We start from the raw sequence: 25,331 nt of genomic DNA, 5'->3' as shown, positions 1-25,331 counted from the left end.
CGACGATGACGCCACGCGCGACCAAATTACAAACGCTGGGTCTTCTCGACGGAATGCAGGAGGCCGATCGAACGCCTCCTCGCGACGACATCCCGTGCGTGCTCTTCCCACGTGAATTCGACTCGGTGACGCGTGCACCATGCACCCGTTGAGCCATAATCGTCCGACGATCGACAGACAAACGGATATCGAGCCGTTCCAGAGACACCGCCGTGGGAACGATCGTTCTTGCTCTTCCCGGGGCCGATTTCTTCCGGAAAGGAACAATCCCGAGGGAGAAGAAGATTTCATTTCGGCCGAGTTTGTTCGAGCCTCGCATCCCAGAACTCCCGCGCCCGATATTTACCCGCGAAACCAACCGAGCTGATAAGCAGAGCGCAGAAGCGGCTCGGCGCACCGGTTTCCACCGATAAGGACCCCGCTGCTTTTCTCGCAGAGATGGACTGCTGCAACTACGTCGAGGCGTACGCCGCCGGGGGCCACTTTTATCAGCAGCAACACTACTTTTGCTACGATAACCCGAACCCCGGCTACGCCGGTTACGAACCGGCGCCGATCGCCGCTGCGATCGACAACAACCCGCGCTACAACGGACCCGTGCCGCCTGGCTATTCTGCAGGTAGATCGTCGAAGATCTTCTTTTTAGATTCCGTACATCCCCCCCTAACGATTTTTCCCTGCCGCTTCGAGCACTTGCAAACGTTGTCAGGATCATTTGCGATTTTTACCGCCCTTTTCACCCTCCGACCATTTTGGACTGCGGATTTTTATGCTAAATCTACGGCACCGGAGCTGTACGTCTGTTTTTCTAATCGTTTTAAAGAGTCAGAAATAATACAACAGTATCTTTAACACGTTCGTCGCCGCGTCACCCATTTGTGGGTGACGGAATTATTTGTGCAGGTTCTAAAATGAATTTTTACGTTGATATGTTCATTGTACTAAACTTGATCAGGATCTGTAACATGCAAGAAAGTTGGAGGATTACTCAGTATCATACATTTCATTTTTTGCCATTTTTATTTTAATTCAATAACTTACTCTGATTTTATGGAATTTTTGGGGTTTCCAGTTGGGCGTTCAAAGTGTTCAATCTTTCATTCCCTTTTTTGTCATAAACGTATAAAATCCGCAGTCTATTTCGAACTATTTAATCGTGTGGGACTATTCACTGTTTTGTGTACCAATTTTTCCAAACTTGTTCTTGACGGTGCTGTTCATTTCCAGGATATTGAAAAGAGTCCTAAGATAGTCCTGAAAGTAGTCCCAAAAGTGGAGGCCGGGATGTATATCTTTTTTGAAACATTTTTAAATCTGACAAGAATAGAAGGAATTAATATAAAAATTGTTCATTTTGCTAATATGATCCGTATGTGTCTCTTCTTTTGCAAATCTATTTTGTTAGCACCTATGTCAATAACTGGGTAACCATTTTCAATTTCTTTTTCAAACTTCTTTAATATTTTTGCGGACGAGTAATAAAATTCTTTTTCTATTCTTAGATGATCACAGAATAATTTATATTTTAGGCACAAAATATATAAGTGACACAATCAAAATAGTGAACGTTCTGTTTTGGAACAATTATATTTTTAATTTTGTGTACATGGGTCTCGACGGTTTCGAGAGGACGACAGTAAATATTTCCGAATGTATGCTATTCGATTAACCATAAGTGGTTTAGGGGTTGCATGCTCGAGGGGTGAGTGATCTTTTGCGCATGCGCGTAGGTCAGCACACGAGCCTAACCGGGACTGCATCTAGCTTTACGAAAGTTTTCCCGATTGATGCTTCTTCTTTACTTCGGAAATCTTTAAGTTTGTTGTAATAGTAACGATTATTGCTACTTCTGCGATGCCACTATAGCACTATATACACCGCGAGTGTCGCTCCCGAGTGGAATTTATGGGCGTTAAATAGAAAATGATTTTTAACTGTCGGTATAATCAGTTTTCATGGGTACAGTTTTGACGCGGCGGTGAAGATTATGGTTTGGCTGCTATAAAATCCTCTTCTGGTAACGATTTTCATATTAATGACGTATCGAAAAATTTTTGATGACTGAAAACGACTGTGGTCGTAAAAATAGGAAATTATGAGGTTGAATCATTGTCGATTTATTGGGATGCAAATCATTTTTGTAGCTATTCGACCCTTCTCCCTTTCATTATTATTGATTATTCTAATATTATGGACAGTTTATTATCAATCATTGCACGCGATTCGTTGTACGATAACGGAAGTATTGTTTAACCGAAGAATTTTTGTTGTTACTATTCTTTAGTGACATTAGCATTCTTTGAAGAGTGATTTCTCACTTAACCCCTATTAACTCGATGAACTTTTTTCTAGTAAATATCATTTCATTCTCGTACAGAGAAACAATTAGCAGAATTACATGCAGAGTCAGTGTTAAAGTCTCAAGGATCGCGTTTCGCGCTTCTTATCTACTTACTTACACAGTCCCTCGTAATCGCGATAAAAACAGAACAAATTTAAACAATATTGTGCGCAACTCGTTAACGATTCGGTATCTGTGCCATCATCAATCGAATTTTCTCCGTTGTGCTCTCCAAAATTCATTCCTCAACAATTTCACATTGCGCTTCCAATTTTGTGTTGCAGCGCTTAATAAGAAAAACATTGGAGAACTAACAATGTGCATAGAATGTTCCATTTTTTTCGAATGGCAATCCACGATTATTGTCCTAATATTAACAATTTATTTCATAGAATTATTCATATTATAAAGGATGTTCTATTTGAATGATGAATAATTCATTTAAATTTGTTCATGCATGATCAATTGGTGTAATCATTCTTAGAGAACAATAATCAATAGAGAACAAGAAAAATAATTAATAAAGTCGTCACCGAGGTTGTGTACAAAGAAGCAAACTGAAGATCTGCAGAGGACAATCTGCAAAAAACTACGATAGTGATTTTCAATTTTGGTCACAAAATTCTGCGGATTTTTATGCACAACTGGTGCAACAGTATTTTGTCAAAAATATATTTCAATTTTTGTTTTAATTTTAATTTTTGTTACAAACAAGTGAAAATACGTGAAGCCTTCGGAAACACTGCTCTATTATTTTCGACTTACCAAAATGATTAAAATAGAAATTAATGTCTATGTAATTTTTCTTTTGCATAAAAAGCGTTAGGAGAGACACTGGGTTCTCAGCCTGACACCGAAGAAAAACACAAAAGAGACAACAAGGGGGACACGGTTTCAAACAAACCACGAAGCAATAAAATCATAAAGCGATACGGGGCGACGCGAAACAATAAAACAATGGCATTTCGGGCAACGGAAAGCAAAGATAATTCGCGATACTAATTTGCGAAATGTTTACCTGTGCAGATTACGTGTACAATCCGAAGGAGGCCAGGCTGCGAAAGGCGATGCGTGAGCAGAGTCGCGAGCTGTCGAGGCGATCGATCCTGCAGAGCGCGATCGCTCGAGCGGGCGTGATGACGGGACCGGTTGGATCCGCCGGTTTCCTCGATCACCAGCACCGGTTCGGCTGCGTGTCAGCTCCCGGTCTGCCGATCAACCCGCCGGTGGAATCGGATCGTGTTGCCGAGCCCTGGTTCCAATCGGCTCCGCGACCGAAGCCGATCCATTCGCCAAGAATGGCCGATTGGTACGGCGAGCCGATCGACAGACTGCAGGTGCACGCCGCCGGGATGCACCAGCGTGCAACCGCGCTCGACAAGTGCAAGGACCCTGCGATCAGGAGCGCGCAGACCAGCGTGGCCCCTGGTGGCCCCGGTGGCCCCGACTGTGGCCCCAGCTTCCCCGCCGCGGGATACTCCGTTGACTTTGCTGACGTCAATCGAGAGAGAGAACTACGGCGACAGGAGAATATGCAAGAATACGGTGAATTCACCGACGGCCAGAAGTGGCATCCCTATCAAGTAATGATGGAAATGATTCTGGAAACTGTACTAGGTTGTCCCCAAAAATTCATCTCACAATTTGCAAGCTTAACCCCTTGCCCTGCAATATCGAGTCGTACTCCGGACGAAGATTCTGAACAGGGTCTAACAAATACGAATGTTATTAATTTCCTTTAAACCTTTGAAATAAAATTCTATTGTGGCGTAGTTAATGTACAGCTATTGTAAAATCAGTCGTAAGGGGCTAAACCTTGACCCACGAATCACGCCACTGAGACCAAAAATCATCATACCGTGACTTAAGACAATTTGGGCACACTGGGTCATTTATGTCTGAGCGAAAACTTCACTTTCGAATCCTTTCGAAGCGAAAAGTGGGAAGACCCTTAATTTTCTGAATTTAATCGTTAACTTAAGAATTTAAGAATTAAAGTATTGAGATATTGTCGTAGAATTTTTCAGATTGTTTAGAAGGCGCGAAAAATAAGTATGCCCGTGGAGGTTTGATAAATGCCTTTCAATTCGCTCTTTCGCGTTTATAAAGTGATGTTTGGAAAACAGTTTCTATGCGCGACAAGATTTCCCAGTTTTGTTCCTCAATATTTTGTTACTTCTGAATCGCCCCGTTACTTGACCCTGCTATTTGATTTCTGAAAAACTACTTTGAAGTTAGATTTATAATTTAGAAACGAACTTCTGGGGCAACCTGATACAATGATGTTAAACCTCGTGTGGCAATGAAGTTAGTTTCTGCAAAATTATTAGACTACGGGTTTAAGCAATTTATGATAAAGTCAGTGGGCGAAGTTCGGTACAGTAAAAGGATTGAAAGGATTAAACAATGTCTGTATGTTGACTGTATGTTTAAGAATGTGACGTATACGCGATGGAAACTCTCCTATGCTCACTGAAGGGTTGAAACGTGCGTCTATTTTAGTTCTTTTCGCGAAGATATCGATTTATGGCTGGGTTTGGTGCATTCTAGAACGGCGGAGGTTCTCATCAGCATCCGAGGTCGTCGCACCCTTCTCAGATGAGCGGGATTCTTCATCCGAACGTGCAGAGTCCGAGTTCGCACGGACACGGACCATGGGGCCAATTTTGCCACGGCGTATTGCCGCGTAAGCATTGCAGAAACATTCCAAAATATTCGAAAAATAAATTATTATAAATCTGAATGAAATTATATTTGGATTATTCCGCTTTCAGATGTACCGACCATGCCTCGAAGCATAGGAGTTCGTGGACCACGACACACCGTTTTGCTGCGGGACCGTCTGACCGGTAGACATTGCGGATTCACCGAGGAATCGGCGCGGATGCCGTACGCGCCGAATAAAATCGACGTGGAGAGCATGCGAGCGTCGTACTCATCCCCTGAGCATCAGGTCTCCTCCCTTTTTCACTCATAATGGAGATTAGTCGAATTTGGACCGGCCCACAATTGCATCTTGCAAAAGAAATATACTTACACGTATTCGTAACAGGTCACTCGACTATTTCACTTGCTATTGTTGATAGAAAAGCATATATCAGACAAAACAGGAGGCCCAGTCTGGTGTCACTATTTCTATTATATGAAGTCTATTATTTGAAGGCATTTCAAAACGAATGACCTATAATGTAAAGGTCACTCAAGGTCAATTGAAATAGAAAATTGTATAACGTTGTGAACTGTGTCCAAATTCGACTGCTCTCTCCTGCACGCATGAAACAATGTTAATAGGAGTATTGTGAATTTTAATGCTCTTGCGAACGAATTGTAGATGCCAAGACTACTAGAATCGTCGGTGGACTCCATGGTGGACCCTACAGCCAATCCGAGAACTCGACGGGACGACGAGGGACCTAGATGGGAGCCAAACACCATCAACAATGGAATTTCTATGGAGAACTTAGCACCGACCACGGTAAGACTTCCATTGGCTTGGTTACCTTCGTCTACGAAAGAGCTCTGAGAAAATCGTCGGGAACGTTGACTCACCCCACTGTGTACCTATCAAATTTTATTTATTTTGCATGTACATGTAACTCATTTTATCAACTTTCATTTAGGTATTTATTAGACCAGGAATGTTCACTGTCGCAGGCTAATGCTATCTAAAGGAGGGTACCACAATTGCGTTTAGAATCATTCGGTATCTTGAAAGAAGGAAAATAAAACGGCCCCATTCACCTGGCACACGGAGAACAGCGAACTATTGTTTTTTAGTAGAGGGAACCATTCTTCATGAAAAAAGCATTATTCAAATTATAAACTCGTCGAAATTCAAAAATCAAAATTCTATTCTATTTTGCATTTCGATGTGCACTTCTCGCACACGAATATCCAAGAAAATGGATCAACATTTGACTGGGAAATTTAACAAAAATCAGGTCACGCAACTAGACTCCTTATTAAAAAATACTAACTCTGATAGTTTTCTACACATTGAACCTTGTATCTTCAACTAAACCTTGATGGTTGTTTTCCCAAAAAATATGTCTAATATTTTTTCAAGAATTTCGTCCTCTCACAGTTTCCATAAGATCTGGAGATGTCACTTCGGGATCGTCCCCCGTTAGACAATTTTTATTTTGCATAGAGACCCGTAGTCTATTCGCAAGACCTTGAACCTGCAAGTCGGCCTTATCCGTCCTATGTGTCTACCTGCTGTAATAGATTCTATCTCGTCTCGTTGGACCGACCATGCTCTAGAATATCAATTTCTAAAACGAATTCGCATCAACAGCAGGAATCGAGCGTGCCGCGCGAGAAGGAGCCGCGTCGCTCGGTGGATCGTTTCGAACCAAAGAAAAAAGCGGTGAGCAAACAGCCGTTGCCCGGTTTCCACCAGGCGTTCGGCTCGACGGAGATCGGCCGATTTTCAAGGTCCGAGTTCTTCGTGAACATGGTGGGCGGCGAGAACGGCGGGAACGTGGAGGTGCCGGACACCGAGGGGCCCGAAGTAAGTACCGAGCGTATTTCGGACGTGAACAACGGTGCCGGATCGGCGAGCCACGAAGCCGCAGCCGCGGTCACCGCAACCGCAACCACCACGGTGAGGAGCTTCAACGGCGACGAGCACGAGGAGGCGGACTTCGACGAGTCGAGCAACGAGCTCGTCGCTCCGACGTCCATTGGCATGTACTGCGGACAGCCAACCGCCCCTCGTTGGCATAGTCCTCACGTAGGCGCTATAGGTAGCGAAATTTAAGCGGATCTTTAACCCTTTCGTGGGCTACAGCGTTTCCCGAACCGGCTCTTTCACCTAACCCTTAGCCGAGGGAGTTGGCGAACTTGGCTGAACAATAAAGAGTAGACGATGGAGCAAATGGTTCTTTCGTTCAGAATGTAATATGCAGGATCAGGTAGCTAATTTGCTCATTTGGAGTGTATTTGTTACTTTGAACTCTGAAACCATCTGCACCCCTAGCCAGGGGTAGCTGAGATTGGGTGACAAATTAAAAGTAGTCGATGGAGCAAGTGGTTCTTTTGTTCAGAATGTAATATGCAGGATCAGGTAGCTAATTTGCTCATTTGAAGTGTATTTATTATTTTGAACTCTGAAAGTATCTGCACCCCTAGCCAGGGATAGCTGAGCGTTTGTAAAACATTAAGAGTAGTCGATGAAGCAAATGGTTCTGTCGTTCAGAATGTAATATGCAGGATCAGGTGGCTAATTTGCTCATTTGAAGTGTAATGATTATTTTGAACTCTGAAAGTATCTGCATCCCTAGCCAAGGGTAGCTGAGCGTGAGTGAAAAATTAAGAATAGTCGATGGAGCAAATGGTTCTGGTATTTAGGATGTTATATTTGTTAATATTTGTTGAGCCACTTGCATAGAACTGTTAGAACTTTTGAGTAGTCCATTTTCTTCGAGTGCTCTTTGTTACTCTGTTTGATCAGACGTCAGCTCGTATCGGGAAACGCTGGTCTATGAAACAGCTTTAAACAACTATAACGTTGCGTCCAAGTGTGTAAAGAGTATGCTACACATCGGTCGGGAGTAGTAGCGTATGGTCGACGGTGTGAGAAACCATTGTAAACATTCTTTACTGTACATTTACAAGACAGTCGTTCCGATATACTTTATTGTAAAACAATCAAACGTGTTTGCGCATCGACACACGATCAATTGATTCAACTATACAATAGTTCGTTTCTCCTGTTAGAGTTTAAGCAAAGCGAACGACAGAGAGAGAGAGAGAGAGAGAGAGGGACGGTCGAAGTAGAGAACCTACTCGAGGGCACAGAATTCGGCCAATTATGTTGAGACCGTGAAATTATGCGAGACACTGCGGGAAGCGGGTCCATTTTGTATGTCGCTGCCGACTGGACGTTCTGCACGAATTTTCGATTCTTTGAGGAGAGTCGAGCTCTTCAACTTATTGCTTTGCCTATCGGGAGTCTATCAATAGGCTTCTTGACAATCTCAATGAGTTGAAAATATTGGATAATTGCTGCATCAGAGAGCACCTCAATGATTTTCAACAATAACTCCTTGAAGAAACATTCAGTAGATTGTGTTGCTCATGATCAGACTACGGATTTTGTACATTCGTGATGAAAATGTGTAGACAGTATACTCGGACAAAAGGTCTTTGTTTTTCTGTTCGACGGTATTATTTCCAAGAATAAATGTTAGAACAAAATAAAGACACTGCAAAATGGCAGAGCGTTGTCGAATAGAATAGACAACGATAATATCTTATTAATTTAATGCAGCAGAATTTGCCTGTAAACATTAAAACATGCGAGAAGCATTTTTGGACAACCAACATCCTCAACTCATTGAGATTATTAATAAATAGATGTCTATGTAGATTCTGGGTCATACGATGAATCCAAATTTGATTTCACGTGAGATTTTCCGGTCTATTCATGATCAGTTTTTAGAAGAATATTATCTACCCTCTGATAGGTGAAGCGCTGACTATAATTATAATTACGAGTGAGTTCGTGGGATTATCTTCCTTTTAGAAAGTTCAAATGGCCCGCGAAAGGGATTAGCGATTCATTGGGGACGCGCAATAGCGTCCACTTTCATTTAGGATTAAATTACTATCTTCGACGTCGACGACGCTTCGTACAGGCTGAAGACGCCATCTTGAGCCGCGTCCGCTATGGTTCGAAAACGAAATTGTTTGTAAATCGAGTTTACGAGCGATTAAATCGCTATTGCGGACGATTTATTAATTGTTTCGTTGCCGATTGTGAGAACGTTGGACATTTTCTTCGACTTGTACAGAAGCGTCAGGCTTCGGAGATATCGCAAATGGCGTACGAAACGTATCGGCGAATTTTGCTCGCCGAGATTGTGCCTTCCCAGCGATCGCGGAGACTCAAAATTCGCGGTCGTGTGAAACACAGAAAAATCAAAAACAGCACGATACTCGAGCGTCTCGTACGTCAGAAGCTGACCGAGCAACCCGTAGCCCGCAACGATCACGACGGACGTCAATGATCCAGTCTTAGTCGAAATTCGATGACAATTTTCTAGAATTGTGGGTCCTCGAGATTCTAAAATTCCGGAGTCTTTGAACTCAGACTTCTCAACTTGATGCATTTCAAATTGTGAAAATCTGTAAACGTTTGAGATCTCCAAAGAATTTCCTAGTGTCTTCGCAACATGATTGTGAGAAGCTTAGGGAAGCTAAAATGATAGAATCTTGGGTGCCTAGAGTCCTGGAAATGTGAGGTTCCAGGATTCAGACTAGGGAGTTGTAGAATTCGAATTTTTTGAAGCTGTAAAATTATGAAATGAAGATCTGTAAAATCTTAAGATTGTAAGAATTTGTAAATGTTTGAGATCTTCGCAGAATTTTCTAATTTTAACGTCATCAGAATTCTAGGATTCTGATGTCTAAGAAATTCGCCACATGATTATGAGAAGCTTAGGAAGATAAAATGGTAGAATCTTGGGTGCCTAGAGTCCTGAAAACATGAGGTTCCAGGATTCAGACTAGGGAGTCCTAGAATTCGAATTTTATGGACCTTTAAAATTATGAAATGAGGATCTCTAAAATCTTAAGATTGTAAGAATTTGTAAATGTTTGAGATCTCCGCAGAATTTTTTAATTTTAACGTCATCAGAATTCTAGGTTTCTGATGTCTAAGAAATTCGCAATATGATTGTGAGAAGCTTAGGAAGATAAAATGATAGAATCTTCAGTGCCTGGAGTCCTGAAAATGTGAGGTTCCAGGATTCAGACTAGGGAGTTCTAGAATCCAAATTTTTTGGAGCTGTAAAATTATGAAATGAAGATCTGTAAAATCTTAAAATTGTAAGAATTTGTAAACGTTTGAGGTCTCTGCAGAATTTTCTAATTTTGAGGACTCCGGAGTGTAGAGAACTTGGAGAACGGAAACAACCTTGAGAATTCCAAGATCCTCTGGTTTCTGCTGTACTCCAATTGTTCTACTTGAGGACTATTAACTTTGAATAATCTAGTAATATAATTTTAATGAATTTTTAAGCCGGTTTGCTCGGGCCAGCTGAAAAGTATAATCAAAATGTGTCGCTGAAAAGACTCGGTCGACACCTTCCATCAAGTTGATAGGTATCGTCGACGATACACGATGCTAGTGTACGGACGATAGGTTATGAAAATATATAAAATTATATATATATATATATATATTTAAAGAAGTATATATATATTGTACTTATATTAATGGAGGAACGAAAAATCGCGCGACGAAGTACATAAATTATTTAGTAGAATTATAGGCGACACGTATTGCCGCGCGGAGAAACGTATAAATAAAAGTGAAATAAAGAAACATTCCGCACGCAGGAAGTCGAGGGGCCGAAATAAACACCCTTCCGGTTTTCGGGGAAACAACCCTATTCGAAGGGATTACACGGTACTTTGTATTCAGAACTCGCTCGCCTAAGCAAGGATCGATTTTATCTCTCCTATCGCGATCTTAATATACAATATTATCAACGCGCACCAAGCGACCATGATGATCGACGAATTTCCGAGTTTTGAGATCGTAGACGATAAGGCTAGCTAACTGAATTTTTTATATAACCCGTTTTATCGTGTATTCATTGTCGGACTTAATAGAAAATTCGGGACCTTTTCGAGATTACTTATAGACGATGTTTTAAACACTTCGATCAACCCCCTGCCTTTCTATTCTTTTAAACATTGTCATCTCGTCGGGGCTAACAAACGTTTTTAATCGATGCAATGAAAAAAACCACGTTTCTACAAAATTTCGGGAGAATCGAGGTGACATGAAATTATGTTTCTTTTGTCAAGGGCTTCGACAAATAGAAGATAAAATAATTATTTATTGAATTAAGTGAAATTTCTCACGTTAGAATGTTTCTTTTAATATCTTCTATAAATACTTTTAATCTTCCAAAACATATTAATTGTACGAAAGACAAATTGATACGTTTATTTGAATGTGTAACTATTGTTGAACACTTTATAGCATATTTAATATCAATAATTTCTTTAATGCAATCATTTCATTACGGACTGAACTTGATATTAAGGCAAGGGATTTATCAACTCGCGGTACTATATCGTACAACCGAACGACCCACTCTGTGTTCCTTAACACTAGATTTACCAAACAGTCAAGAAAATTACTCTTCAATTTTTGTATAAATAATTTCTTCTTTTCCCAGAGTCTTTAATTTCATGCATTTGTATATAACACATTTCTTATTGTTTGCGTCCATTGGCTTGGCCAGAAAAGCATGCTTCAAGGCCTAAAAGCAACTTTTATAATATTAAGCTAAACTGTATAAACTACGCCTAAGTATTGTCCCTTTTTGTTATGAAAAACTCTGCAATCCTTTAACGTCATACTGTGTGCAAAACATTTCTTCTTACTGCTTTCAAAACGAAAAGGAGAAAACACGGCGATTAACGCAATACGTCGGCGAAACAAATGAATAAATTGTGGAGATTTTACAAACGAACTTTGCTCGTGGTAATTGCGAAAAATTTGGAACGCTTTTGACCCCCGTTTGGTAGTTCTAGTGTCATGGAAGTTGAGGAAGTTTGGAGGCTTCCGTTCCATTCTATTCGACGGCACGTTCAATTTACGGTACTCGAGGGTTTTTTAAAAAGCTGCTCGAAACTCCTGAACTTTTTCCCGAGCTTTCAACAGTTCGGAAAAGACTCGGCAAAACCCGGTTCGCATTGACCGAATCCCGCGCGATCGATTTGATAGAAGACATTTTTTAAAAGTCCCAGCTACCGTTCGGAATCGAGATGAGCAAACGAATGAACTTTTTGGATGTATATTACACCGTATACTTTTATGATCGAGTTCTGAATCCCCGTGTCGGCGTTCGCGAGCCACGTTGATCGATCGATCGGTACATCATCGACTTGAACAGAATTCATGCCGGCTAACCCTGTACCTATCATGGGACCAAATCAAAAGCGAAGCTTTTATTTCACGTTCACCGTCGCGCAAACGTAACACGTATTGTCGCGTTCCAAGGACATCCTTCTTCCCTCGTTCTGTTCGCTGAGATCGCTCCGGATCGGAGGCGAGGATCCATGCTGGATCGCACGGTGCTCCTCGATCCTCCATCGCGCAAAATTTTGAAGAAAATTACCAATCAATGTTTTCTCTCAAAAATGACAAGCGAACTTGTGCATCTTTGTGCATTTACAGCGTTTACAAATTTCTAAAATGTCGGGAAAAAACGTTCTCGTTAGTCCGTATGTATTTGTGCCAAAAGAAATTTTTTAACTGGCGAAATCATTATGATATTTGCAAATTGATCCGAACGAGTCCATGGGAGTCTGCATAGCGAACAGTTCAATAATAATTAATCGTGTGGATCTTAATGCAAAGTTTCACTTTTGTATTTCGTGAAAGCCAAGACAGAAAGAATATAATTATTATAACTATTAGCTGGGAATATTGATCAGCAAACTTGTGTGAATCTTTATTGAAATTTCTATTTGTGTAAATTATTTGAAATCTGGAAGAATTTCTTTCGTCAACTAGGGAATTGTGGCTGGAAAATTTAACAATGAACATTAAGAATATATTTTGGAATTGTCCACAGTAATGACACAGAGTGATATTCGAAAATACATATTCCCATGAGAATCCGCATTCATGAATACGAAAAATGTGATTAAAATTGTCCGCGGCCGACAACGTTCGAAAATGCGACAGGTTTATGAATATTGATGGGAGCGAAAATTTTTTGATTGTCTGCCCGATGCGGACCGCGTTAATTATGCGATGAATCACGAGGATCCCGAGGAGCATTATGCTGTTCGCCATGACGTAACGTTCTGTCGAGCAGACAGCTACGAACGCTGTTCGATTTGAGAAGAGTGAAACGTTGAAGTTTATAATTATTATTGTCCGTAGGCGACACCTTGGACTGGTGTGCGCACCTTCGTTTATCTTCTATTGGACGAGCGTACGTCCGGGAAACATGAAATGATGTATAATGCTGTGATTTGTTTTAAAACAAAAATGGTGGGGGGGAGGAGGAGGGCGAGAGAGAAATTGAACGATGTAGATTATAGAAAGAACGATTATAATTGTAAACGCGTCGGTCGATGACGAGTTGTGATAGAAACCGCGCAACACACTTTAACGATACACGCGTAGAAACCTTTTGTAATTGTACGATCGACCATCGGCTGTTTTCGCTTCTGGATCGTGGAAAAACCGGCGGAACTAGATATTTGATCAATTTACGTTGGACAATGCGTTCGTTCTCTGTTCTGATCGTTGGAAAAATCATCGAGTTTCTTCGAAGCCGCTAGAAAAATTATTTATCGATTTGTGCGAGTCTTGTTTGAAACCGCGAGTTTGTTTACACCGGCCCAATACTTTTTGTAGCGTGCAGCCAGAAGAGTCTTGTTATTTATTAATGAACGTCCGCGCGTCACGCGCGTTTTATTATACTCGCGAATTTCTCGGAAGAATGTGGCAAAATATTTGAAGAAGAGAATGATCGCTTCGAGAGCGCCGAAACGGTAGACCATGCTACCGTCTCAAGGTCGCTGATCAAACTGAAAGAGAGTAGCAACAACACTCGATTTTAGTTCTACAAAATTTTCGACATTGAGGGATTACAAATTCTGGAACGTCTTCCAGGGCCCACGGGGTCGCCATCTTGCACGGAGAGCATAAAATCAGAGAAGTACATTAAAATGTCAAGGAGAAGGTATAAAGATGTGAAATAAAGGTGAAAAATTATTGTTTGAGATTGAGATTGTTTACGAAACGCCATTTTGAAGCGTCTTCCAGTGGTCTCAGCACCGCCATTTTGCCCGCATAAGACGAAACCAAAGAATTCTGTTAATATTCAAACGAATGTCTACAAAAACACGAATAGGGGTAAAGAAATGATTGTAGAACGATTGAATCACGTTTTCGATGATCCAGAAGCGAAGATAACGCCTATCAACGAACATTTCATCGTTAGAAACCCGCCGGAAGTCGCGAATCCTACGACGAGTGCAGTAACGCGTTGATTAGTTGAAATTTTAACTGATTTTGTTACTTTACGGTCTGTCTTTGACGGCGGGGACTGTGTAACATAAGAGTACAGGACGTTTCGCGGTTTTAAATGGTGGGCGTGTAAGGGTCCCCGGTGACCCATGATCCCGTTATTGGCAACGACGTTAATGTTTAGATTGTGATAGGACCGTCGTCGGAGTGGCGAGAGAGAAAAAAAAAACGGAAACGGCGTCGAACGGTCGCGAGAGTGCGGCGAACCTATGCGTATATAAACACACGTAAACGACTTTCTGTCTAATTATTAGCGACTTATTAACCGTAATCGGTAGGTGGATCGAGGTGAGGAAACCGGAAACGAAGGAGGTGTAGGAGGGCCGCGGTGAAACGCGGATTTCGGCAGGAGGTGACGACAGATACTTGTGTGCATCCTCTTAGTTCTGCAAGTGCCAACGTCGGTGTTTAAAACAAAAACAGAAAAGAAAAAAAAAAGATAACAGTCCTTCTAAAGGCTCGTGTTTTATTGTATCGAATTCGAACGATGACGCGCGTTTGCGCGGGAAACGACTCCGTCGGACGTCGACGTTCTACGAGACCTACCAGTTCGAACTTCGAAATGGTTCGAACTCGTTTCGAACGCTTTGAACTTGAAAGCTGTTCGAGCTTCGAAACTATTCGCATGAATGAAATGGTTCGAACAATGCGATTCGAACTTTGAGACAGTTTGAGCCATTGCGGCGGAGCAATTCGAACTTCGAGACTGTTCAAACCGATGAAATTGAGCTATTCGAAATTTCAGACGGTTCAAACCAATGAACTGAAGCAATTCGAATTTTGAGACAGTTCAAACCACTGAACAGAAGGAATTCGAATTTTGAGACAGTTCAAACCAATGAACTGAAGCAATTCGAATTTTGAGACAGTTCAAATCAATAAACTGAAGTAATTCAAATTTTCGGACTCACAATTCAAACTGTTCGAACTTCGAAATGCTTCGAACTCATTTCGAATGCTTTGAACATGCTTCGAAACTATTCGCACCGATGAAATGGTTCGAACAATACAATTCGAACTTTGAGACTGATCAAACCGACGAAACTGAGCTATTCGAAATTTCAGACAATTCAAACCAACGAAATGAAGCTGTTTGAATTTTGAGACGGTTCAAACCAATGAACTGAAGCAATTCGAATTTTGAGACAGTTCAAATCAATAAACTGAAGTAATTCAAATTTTCGGACTCACAATTCAAACTGTTCGAACTTCGAAATGCTTCGAACTCATTTCGAATGCTTTGAACTTGCTTCGAAACTATTCGCACCGATGAAATGGTTCGAACAATACAATTCGAACTTTGAGACTGATCAAACCGACGAAACTGAGCTATTCGAAATTTCAGACAATTCAAACCAACGAAATGAAGCTGTTTGAATTTTGAGACGGTTCAAACCAATGAACTGAAGCAATTCGAATTTTGAGACAGTTCAAACCACTGAACAGAAGGAATTCGAATTTTGAGACAGTTCAAACCAATGAACTGAAGCAATTCGAATTTTGAGACAGTGTAAATTACCAATTAAAGTAATTCAAATTTTCGGACTCACAAGTCAAACTGTTCGAACTTCGAAATGCTTCGAACTCATTTCGAATGCTTTGAACTTGAAAGCTGTTCGAGCTTCGAAACTGTTCACATCGACGAAATGGTTCGAACAATGCGATTCGAACTTTGAGACAGTTTGAACGAACGCGACGGAGCAATTCGAACTTTGAGACTGTTCAAACCGATGAATTGAAGCAATTCGAATTTTGAGACAGTTAAAATCAGTAAACTGAAGCAATTCGAATTTTGAGACAGTTCAAACCAACGAACTGAAGCAATTCGAATTTTGAGACAGTTCAAACCAATGAACTGAAGCAATTCGAATTTTGAAGCAGTTCAAACCAATGATACGAAGCAATTCGAATTTTGAGATAGTTCAAACCAATGAACTGAAGCAATTCGAATTTTGAGACAGTTCAAACCAATTAACTGAAGCAATTCTAATCTTGGGACAGTGTAAATTAACAAATTAAAGCAATTCAAATTTTCTGGCTCAAAATCGAAACCGTTCGAATTACTCCGACCGGTAACTTCAACTTATAATCCTCATTGTTAAAATAACATCAGTATGGAACAGTCGAAAGCGGTAACAAATTTCTAATGAGGTTCTCTATAATAAATGAAAAAACCAGTCGAAAGCAACAATTCCAAATTCGAGCAGACTCGAAGTTCGAACACGTCGAACCGTTCCGAATGAAATTTCGAGTTCGAGCTTCGGATTCTCGTGACCCCGATAGAAAGTAACAGGTCCGACGGGGTCAAAGGATAAATGAAATCATGTGAAACGTAACGAATCGTGTTTTCGTTCGTGCGGACGTGTGTACATTGATAAATGTATTGCCGGTGTATTATTGAGCTTAAAAATGAAAAATGTGAAAATCGAGGGTGAACATGATCGTGTCCCCATGACGTCGGGCCGTAATTTCGCTCAACGCAGGGATGCTTATGACGTTATCCTCGAACGAAAAATTGAGAAAATGTCCGATCAAGGATCACGTTGTGCGAGTCCCGTTCGAGCGAAAGGAGCGTGATCAAACGTAAACGAGAAAAATAAACGGATATCTATGCGACAGTCGAGAACAAACTGTTCTTCTGATGGGTTTTTTCATTGATTTTCTTCAGTTACACCCGAAGACGTACCTGCCCTCTCCTGTTTTGTTTCCCTTTTCGACGAGACCCTGCGGTATCCTCGGAGCTTCCAGAATTCACAGGATCAACGGAAACGGAGAAATCGTGTCGCGAATTGTCCCGAACGAGTGCTGCTGGTTTCCTGGGCAGCAGAGATGCGGAGGACCGAGGATGCCTGACAATATTGTGGTAAAAAATCGTGACACTTCTTTTGTTGGCCATTATACAACTATTTTCCGTATTCTTCATAATTTAATCAACAATTACTGGCCGTGAATTCGTTCCGAAACTGATATTTTGAGTTTTAGTCAGTCCTTACGACGCTTTAAGATTTTGTGCATTTTTATTAAATTATTTTTGGAAAGAAGGAATTCATATAATTATTTAATAAGTTGTATATGTGTTAGCTTATTCAGTCTTCTATTTTATGACAAAATTAGAAATAGCAGAATTGGTTCCAATACTTTTTTATTTTGGCACACATTGGTTTTAGTCAGTTCTTACGACGCTTTAAGATTTTGTGCATTTTATTAAATTATTTCTGGAAAGATGGAATTTATACAATTATTTACTAAGCTGTATATGTGTCAGCTTAGTCTTCTGTTTTATGACAAAATTAGAAATAGCAGAATTGGTTCCAATACTCTTATATTTTGGCACAAAATGGTTTTAGTCAGTCCTTACGACGCTTTAAGATTTTGTGCATTTTATTAAATTATTTCTGGAAAGATGGAATTTATACAATTATTTAATAAGCAGTATATGTGTCGGCTTAGTCAGTCTTCTATTTTATGACAAAATTAGAAACAACAGAATTGGTTCCAATGCCTTTAAACTTTGGCACACGATGGTTTTAGTCAGTTCTTACGACGTTTTAAGATTTTGTGCATTTTATTAAATTATTTCTGGAAAGATGGAATTTATACAATTATTTACTAAGCTGTATATGTGTCAGCTTAGTCTTCTATTTTATGACAAAATTAGAAATAGCAGAATTGGTTCCAATACTTTCATATTTTGGCACACAATGGTGCTATAATTATTTAATAATCGATATTGTTCTCACAAGATTGTGACAGTATTCTTTGAGTCCAATATTCAATTTTCCGTAGTGTTCGCATTTTCAAACCATTATTATTGACTCTAACGACTCTCTGTGCTTTAAACTTTTGTGTATAAACGAAATAAACGCAGTACGCAAAATTAGAGTCGACTAAAATGACGAACAAAGTGGCAAGGGAGAGGCAGTTTTTTAATTCTGTTTGTATATGAACAATTATAGAATTGCACGGCATTTCTGGATTGCTCGCACCGCGCAAGAGACAAAGAATGGTTCGGTCGAAACAATGCGTCCCTGGTGCATCCGTCGGGCATGCAAGCCATACTCTGTCAAAGAGAAAATTATGAAAACTATCAAAACGAACGGAACAACGAGAGCTACATAGTAATCAGCACCGGGAGTAACAGCAACAATAACAGTCCGTCGAAAGACAATCCCAAAAACGAGACAGAGACAGAAATGAACCTGAAGATCGAAGAGGAAGGTTCGCCTGAACGTTCGAACATGCTTCCTGCAAAACAAGACGAAGATGTTTGATGAAATTGTTTTAAACAAATAAGTAGAGCACTCGCAAGCTCGTTAGACCTTGTACATTATTCTTACAAGTGTTACTGAATCGTTAGAATTAAAATACAGTTATTTTTGTTCAGTTGAAAATGTTTCTTTCGAGTATAGATTATACTCTGTAATTAATTTCGTTAACGTTCTTCTTATCTCGAGCAGATAATTTGCTAATAACTATGTTTCTAGAAATATTTGTAATAGTGATATGTATTTTTAAGTGTTCGTAAAATGTTTAAGGAAGAGTGCTCCGAACTTATCGAATACTCCAAAACAATTCTGTTATTAAACATTTTGGGTTGTTATTGATACAGGAGTTGTAAACACTAAAGAGACAGAAGGTCGTTTGGACATGATTCTATTAACTTGTACTTGTAGAACATTTTTAGAAAATGTTAAACGTTTTGGAATGAGTGAAAAATTGTTATTATTGACACAAGGGTTGAAAACCGAATGCGATAGGGACAGAAAGAGAGGAAGGCAGTTTATGGTCAGTTGTGTAATTTTCCAACTATTTATATTTCTTGTACATTACTACAAAAAACGTCAAAAGATTAGGATTAAGTGCTTTGACCTTATCAGTCACTGTAAAAAATGATTTCTATTGGCACAAGGCTCGAAAGCGCAATGCGATAGGCACAGAAAGATAGAAAGTAAGTTTGCGGTCACTCGTATAATTTTCCACTGGTTTGCGTTTGCAATGTACTTCGAAAAAACGTCAAAAGATTCGAATCGAGTGGTTCGACGTTATCGAACGTCGTAGGAAATATCGGTTATTGACACAGGGGTTGAAAACACGGTAGAAAATAGAGAGAAAAGGAAAGAGAGATGAGAAGAGAGAGGGAGGAAGCGAGAGGCAGAGAAGGTCGCCGGTCACTTTAATGGTCCGTTGCCAATAAAACGAATTAATCGTTTCCGTTGTTCTGCCGGAGGATTCACCGGTAGAATGAAACTTGTAAACAAAGGAACAAAAGCTCCGGGTCCGGGTTCGGCGGTGATGGTTTATCAAAGCGATTGTAGTCGTGGATGTTTATTATGGATGAACCAACAGGAGAGGCGGCGTTCTTCAAACGCGATAAAAACGAAAATGTCGTGGACCTCCCAATCCGTCTGTGGTGCTACCTAAAACCGGCAGGTAGTACAGGTAGTGGACGGGATATCCGTATCATAAACGACTTACGGGGCACGATGAGCGTTGCGTTGCGTTCTGTAGGATCCTCGGGGTAAGGGTTTTCCTTTTTATTGCACCCTGCCACTGTTCACGGGATGCTGACATCGCAACTACCGGGCGAACCCTGCGTCTACGAATCACCATTTCTCTCGTCTCTATCCCACAACTTGCACCGATTTTATACAGGGTGTCCCACATAAATGGGAACACCTAAATATCTTTCGTATTTACAGTCCTATCAGAAAACTTCAGAGGACAAAGTGACACTATTGCAGGGGGCAATATAATGGTGAAGAAAAAAATTTTTGATGTCGTGTTTTTTAATGAAATTTCAAGGTCACCGATGTTTTTTTAAATGGAATTGTCTATTTTTTTTTACGATAGCATGATAGGCAATAAAAAAATGAATTTAGTGGATACCACCTTTTTGACCTTGAGCTAGAATAATCATGTTGAAGCGGATGAAATGCGGAAGTTTAAAACTTACGTGTTTCAGCAAAGATTGCGCGTTGTTTACGTCGGGTTGACCTTTACATATCATAATAAATGTTCGAAATAGTTTTCATAGTAAACACTAATAATTGCCCCCTGCAATAGTGTCACTTTGTCCTCTGAAGTTTTCCGATAGGACTGCAAATACGAAAGATATTTAGGTGTTCCCATTTATGTGGGACACCCTGTATACACTTTTAGACAGTTTACAATTCTCTTTTTACTATACACGCTGGCAAGTTTCCGTAACTGCATCTCATTTATTCTTAAAGCAAAAGTGCCTCAATACCTACCTAGTGGCCAGCCTTATCATTAATATGCTATTTTTTAAATGTTTCATACCAGAACGTTAAGCTATACACTGTAAGTGAAGTATAGGCATTGTGATGATTCAAATGTATAAGAGCTTGGTAGTAGATGTTTTCTTATTACTGAATAATTAATTTTAATGTTCTGGTATAAAACATTTAAAAAATAGCATATTAATGATAACTTTTAAGATGGTTGACTGTTAGCTTGACATGGTTGGCAATGGTTGTTCGACACTCCTGAATTGTTGTACTCTTACTACTGTTTTAATTTCCAGCTACTCGTTTTTGTCATAAATGCATACAGTCCACAAGTCTGCTAATAATTGTTGGAGCATGGTCAGTATGGACACGTGCATAACAAACAAAAGTTACTTTGTCTCAAAGGATATGGAAAACATTTTTGACCGGTATGAAAGTAACAATTTCGACAAAGATAAGTAGTATAAACTTCATGTTCGAATTCCAAATGAAAATAATTGATGAAGCGCTAATATTTCCACGATTTTATTTCAGATTTGAAGGAAATTTGGCCAAGTAAAAATGGCTGCTACAACGAAGAGAGTACAAACGTTGAACAAATGGTCGAGCTTATTTCAGATCGAGGTTTATTTCAGATTTGAAGGAAATTTGGCCAAGTATTAGGACCTTGAATAAGTTCTCGCTGTTTCTTTTACAAAATAAAAGCTTTTACCCAATGTCCTGGCTTCTGGATCATTCCTAAAACTTTTAAACGTTATGAAACAGTTGACTCATCTACTTGTAATGTTTTTCCAAGTTCTGCTAGCGTCTGACATCGGTCTTGATCGAGTAATTCCTCCAACTTTTCGTCTTCAAATTTTTTCGGTGCGCCAAAACGTTCTTTATCCTCAAGTTCAAAATCATTATTTTTGAAGCGTCGAAACCAGTCTCTGCATGTCGTATCCGACAAAGCATTGTCGCCATAAGTCTCAACAAGAATTCTATGTGCTTCAGCTGCAGATTTCTTTTGAATAAAGTAGTGCAATAAAATTCCCCGCAAATACACTTTATTTGGCACAAAAGTAGACATTTTCAGAACTAAGAAAAAATTACTTTGTTTACACTAAAGTGAACTACCATACACTGAAATTTAAGGTTAGATACACTACTGCCTTGCATGTGTGTTACCATTCGAAATTCCACGAACGGGGTACTGCTACTGCCATTTTTGAAGAAACAGCGAGAACTTATTCAAGGTCCAAAAATGGCTGCTACAACGAAGAGAGTACAAACGTTGAACAAATGGTCGAGCTTATTTCAGATCGAGGTTTATTTCAGATTTGAAGGAAATTTGGCCAAGTAAAAATGGCTGCTACAACGAAGAGAGTACAAACGTTGAACAAATGGTCGAGCTTATTTCAGATCGAGGTTTATTTCAGATTTGAAGGAAAGTTGGCCAAGTAAAAATGGCTGCTACAACGAAGAGAGTACAAACGTTGAACAAATGGTCGAGCTTATTTCAGATCGAGGTTTATTTCAGAGTTGAAGGAAATTTGGCCAAGTAAAAATGGCTGCTACAACGAAGAGAGTACAAACGTTGAACAAATGGTCGAGCTTATTTCAGATCGAGGTTTATTTCAGAGTTGAAGGAAATTTGGCCAAGTAAAAATGGCTGCTACAACGAAGAGAGTACAAACGTTGAACAAATGGTCGAGCTTATTTCAGATCGAGGTTTATTTCAGATTTGAAGGAAATTTGGCCAAGTAAAAATGGCTGCTACAACGAAGAGAGTACAAACGTTGAACAAATGGTCTAGCCCGGATGGTACATCCACTCCGTTACGAGGACGTCGCGTCACGGCACCGATATCGCGACTTTTTTTCATTCCCTCCGACGAAATTACTAGGACAAATATCGGCCAGGGCTGAATGGTTACTTTGCCAGCCGAAACTCGCGCGCTCGGGCAAACAAGAAACGGTCCTGGTCAAATATCTACTCGGCGATACATCGGCCGGCCGGACGTAACTTTGCTGTTGATTTTTGTCATTTGACTCGGGGAACGGTCAGTACAGTCTATCCGTCGAGAACGGTTAACCGTTTTCGCCTGCAGCTGCGGTGATCCACCGTGGCCAGGACCGTTTTACCTTAACCCGTTAACCCCGTCACGATCGAAACCGCGGTTGATTTACTATCCGCGAAGATGAATATGTTTGCTCGCGTCGCTATCTTGTCCGCGAGTTCTTGCAAAACGATGCGAATGAGGAAATAATCACGTGTTGCTTGGCTTTCTTATTTGGTGTTGTTAACCCCGGGCTGTTTACGCGATTGTTTATCCTTTGAACAAAGTTTGGAAAACTCTGGTCTTGTAGACGTTCGATCGCAGTGTGTAGGATACGTGATTCATTGTGTTATGAAATAATTAAATTTTAAATTAAGAGGTATTTGGTAGAACTTGATTCGCTCTAGTCAGAGCTTCATTAGCATTAAACCTTACACCGCCGGTCAAAATGACCGGTTCCAGATTTTTTAATTTGCAATTACTGAAATTCTAAAGATGCTTTCGTGGGGAATGATTAAATAGATATATTTAGTAGAGCGTATATTATATTACAAACTGCACAAAATCTAAATAAATTCAATTTTCTTATTTTTATAAGACAATATGTATCAGGTACTTTCAAGGCTCGGTTTAGGGTTAAGTTGCGAATGAAATAAATATTTATTTTTATGAGACATTATAAACACACAGGAATTAAATAGAACTTGATTCAGTCTATTCAGAGTTTCATTAAGCAGTGCATTAAATCAGTGCATTAGATTAAGTTGAATTTAGTTCACCCTTTCAGAACAAAAATAACTGTGATTATTGCATTGTCATTTTAATTTACTTTCGATTGACTCGTGAGTAAACTGCGAATTTTATGCATTTATGATAAAAATGAGTAGGTGTAATTTAGAACAGTAACAACATTAGAAGAATTTAAACATACTGTTATATTATTTTTCAAAAAAGAATTAAATTTTTATTTCACCCCAGTTTGTTCCAATTCAGATCAAAAGTTTTTATTTTGCATAAAGATCGGCAGTCCGCTCATGAGGAACGAACAAAAAATTTTACTGCAATTTCGAGAACTCTTTTGTCTTCCAGTGAATTTATTTGGTCATAATATTTATTCAAGCATGAAAATATGAATGTCATATTGGAGAGGGAACGGCAAAACTTTTTGACAAGTGCAGCTTCATTTACGACCGTACATCTGAAGCGAAAGTTATAGTGAAATCTTCTTTATGATTGTCGCTATCTTCAGTTTCACTTTTGATAGAGCAACTTTCACTGGGGATACGTCAAAATCGCCAGAAATACGAATAGTATGCTAAATCTTTTTAAAGTCGTGTTATTGTAGGAGTTTACTATAAGCTTAGCTATTGTTGTCGTGAAATTGTCAAAAGCACCCCCCTTGCAAGAATTAAACATAATGTATTGTTCTGTAGCTGCGTACTTATAGAAGCATTTGCAATTGAATTCTTATTCTAAAACTATTTACTAAAATGATGCAAAGATGAACACGTTCGCTACCAGCATTTGTTTCACTGCTCATCATCTTCGTTAAAATATTTTACTAAATGCAACGTACCTACTTTATTAAATATTAAAACAATTTCAACTCTCAACATTACATTGCATGCAATGAATTGAAACAACAAAGTGTACAAAATTAATTGAACTATCTTTAAGTTGTTTAAAAACGATTGCTATAAAACTAATACCACCGAATATCAATGAAATTAACTAGACCATAGTATAAAATGAAAGATTCATAATCAACTAACTAGCAATTCTTGTTAATGACGCTGATCTGTAACCGAAATAGGTAAACAAGTGTGAAAAGCACAAAATTCAACGTGTTAACAAAACAACGAGATTATGGACGTCACATATGTGCAACAATGATAGCGAACGTGTCGAAAACAGTTCACCAAACCCCAATTATCTCTCGCAAACAACACAAAACAAATCATCTAATTACCAATTACAGGTTCCAGTCTCCATTGAGCCTCGCCTCCCCAATCTTCTCGGCGCGCACCACAATCTTGAATCCTCCAAAAATGAAACCCGTATCACCACTACATCTCTACTGAAACTCTCCAGAACACTCTCGCTCGTCATCGCACTTCAACTCGGCAGCCAATCCGAGGATCACTCTTTCGAAGAGACCCTCGGCAGAAAAAAGTAGATCAAGCCAGTGTAACAATGAGACAGCGTACAATCTCGCAGGATCGAAGCGAGTAAACAAATCCTGTGCGACAGAGAGAGAAAGAGAGAGAGACAGAGAGGGGGAGAGAGAGAGAAAGAGAGCCTCCGCTCGGATCGAGGATCTAGAAAGCTGGATCGCGAGACTCCGGCGATCGCGACGACAGAGGCGATCCCGAGGATGATCGTGTAGTCGGACGTGGGCGGACTGACTTGCCTCGTGGTGTCGTTGGGATCGACCAACCGACGTGTAATCGCGAAACGTAACCGTTCGAGGATTGGCCAGGTGTACGGCTGATTGGCCAGGTGTTGGTCGAATAGGCGGCGACCGGTGTCCTCGATCCTCTCCGGAGAAAAGGATCGAGCGGTCGGTTGGAGATCGCGGACCAATCCTGGCCGATCCTGACGGTAGCCGCCATGCTGCTCTGCGTGCCTTCCTAA

The 25,331-nt window shown here is 40.1% G+C and overlaps 1 protein-coding gene across 2 annotated transcripts; it reads left to right on the top strand.

Annotated features, from left to right (window-relative positions):
* Nucleotides 1–393: 393 nt before the first annotated feature.
* LOC143359614 (uncharacterized) lies at nucleotides 394–7,722 on the top strand. 2 transcript variants are annotated; one of them, XM_076797673.1, is made up of 6 exons: nucleotides 394–619; nucleotides 3,368–3,924; nucleotides 4,892–5,027; nucleotides 5,116–5,294; nucleotides 5,673–5,816; nucleotides 6,642–7,722. In XM_076797673.1, exons 1-6 carry the CDS (start codon nucleotides 439–441, stop codon nucleotides 7,101–7,103), a joined length of 1,659 nt encoding a protein of 552 aa, XP_076653788.1. In that variant the 5' UTR covers nucleotides 394–438; the 3' UTR covers nucleotides 7,104–7,722. The 2 variants fall into 2 exon arrangements, with proteins under 2 accessions (XP_076653788.1, XP_076653778.1); XM_076797663.1 differs by having other exon boundaries at nucleotides 6,639–7,722.
* Nucleotides 7,723–25,331: the final 17,609 nt, after the last annotated feature.

The sequence above is a fragment of the Halictus rubicundus genome, chromosome 1 (assembly GCF_050948215.1).
Source record: "Halictus rubicundus isolate RS-2024b chromosome 1, iyHalRubi1_principal, whole genome shotgun sequence".
Lineage (NCBI taxonomy): Eukaryota > Metazoa > Arthropoda > Insecta > Hymenoptera > Halictidae > Halictus > Halictus rubicundus.
This window is presented reverse-complemented; position numbering and strand designations above follow the sequence as displayed.

Bases quoted from the DNA above. Each gene is read 5' to 3' on its own strand.
- LOC143359614 (XM_076797663.1), top strand. From the start codon at position 439: ATGGACTGCTGCAACTACGTCGAGGCGTACGCCGCCGGGGGCCACTTT. The intron at 3,925-4,891 runs GTAATGATGGAA...GGTGCATTCTAG, and splicing joins AGAAGTGGCATCCCTATCAA to AACGGCGGAGGTTCTCATCA. The intron at 5,817-6,638 runs GTAAGACTTCCA...TCGCATCAACAG, and splicing joins AGAACTTAGCACCGACCACG to CAGGAATCGAGCGTGCCGCG.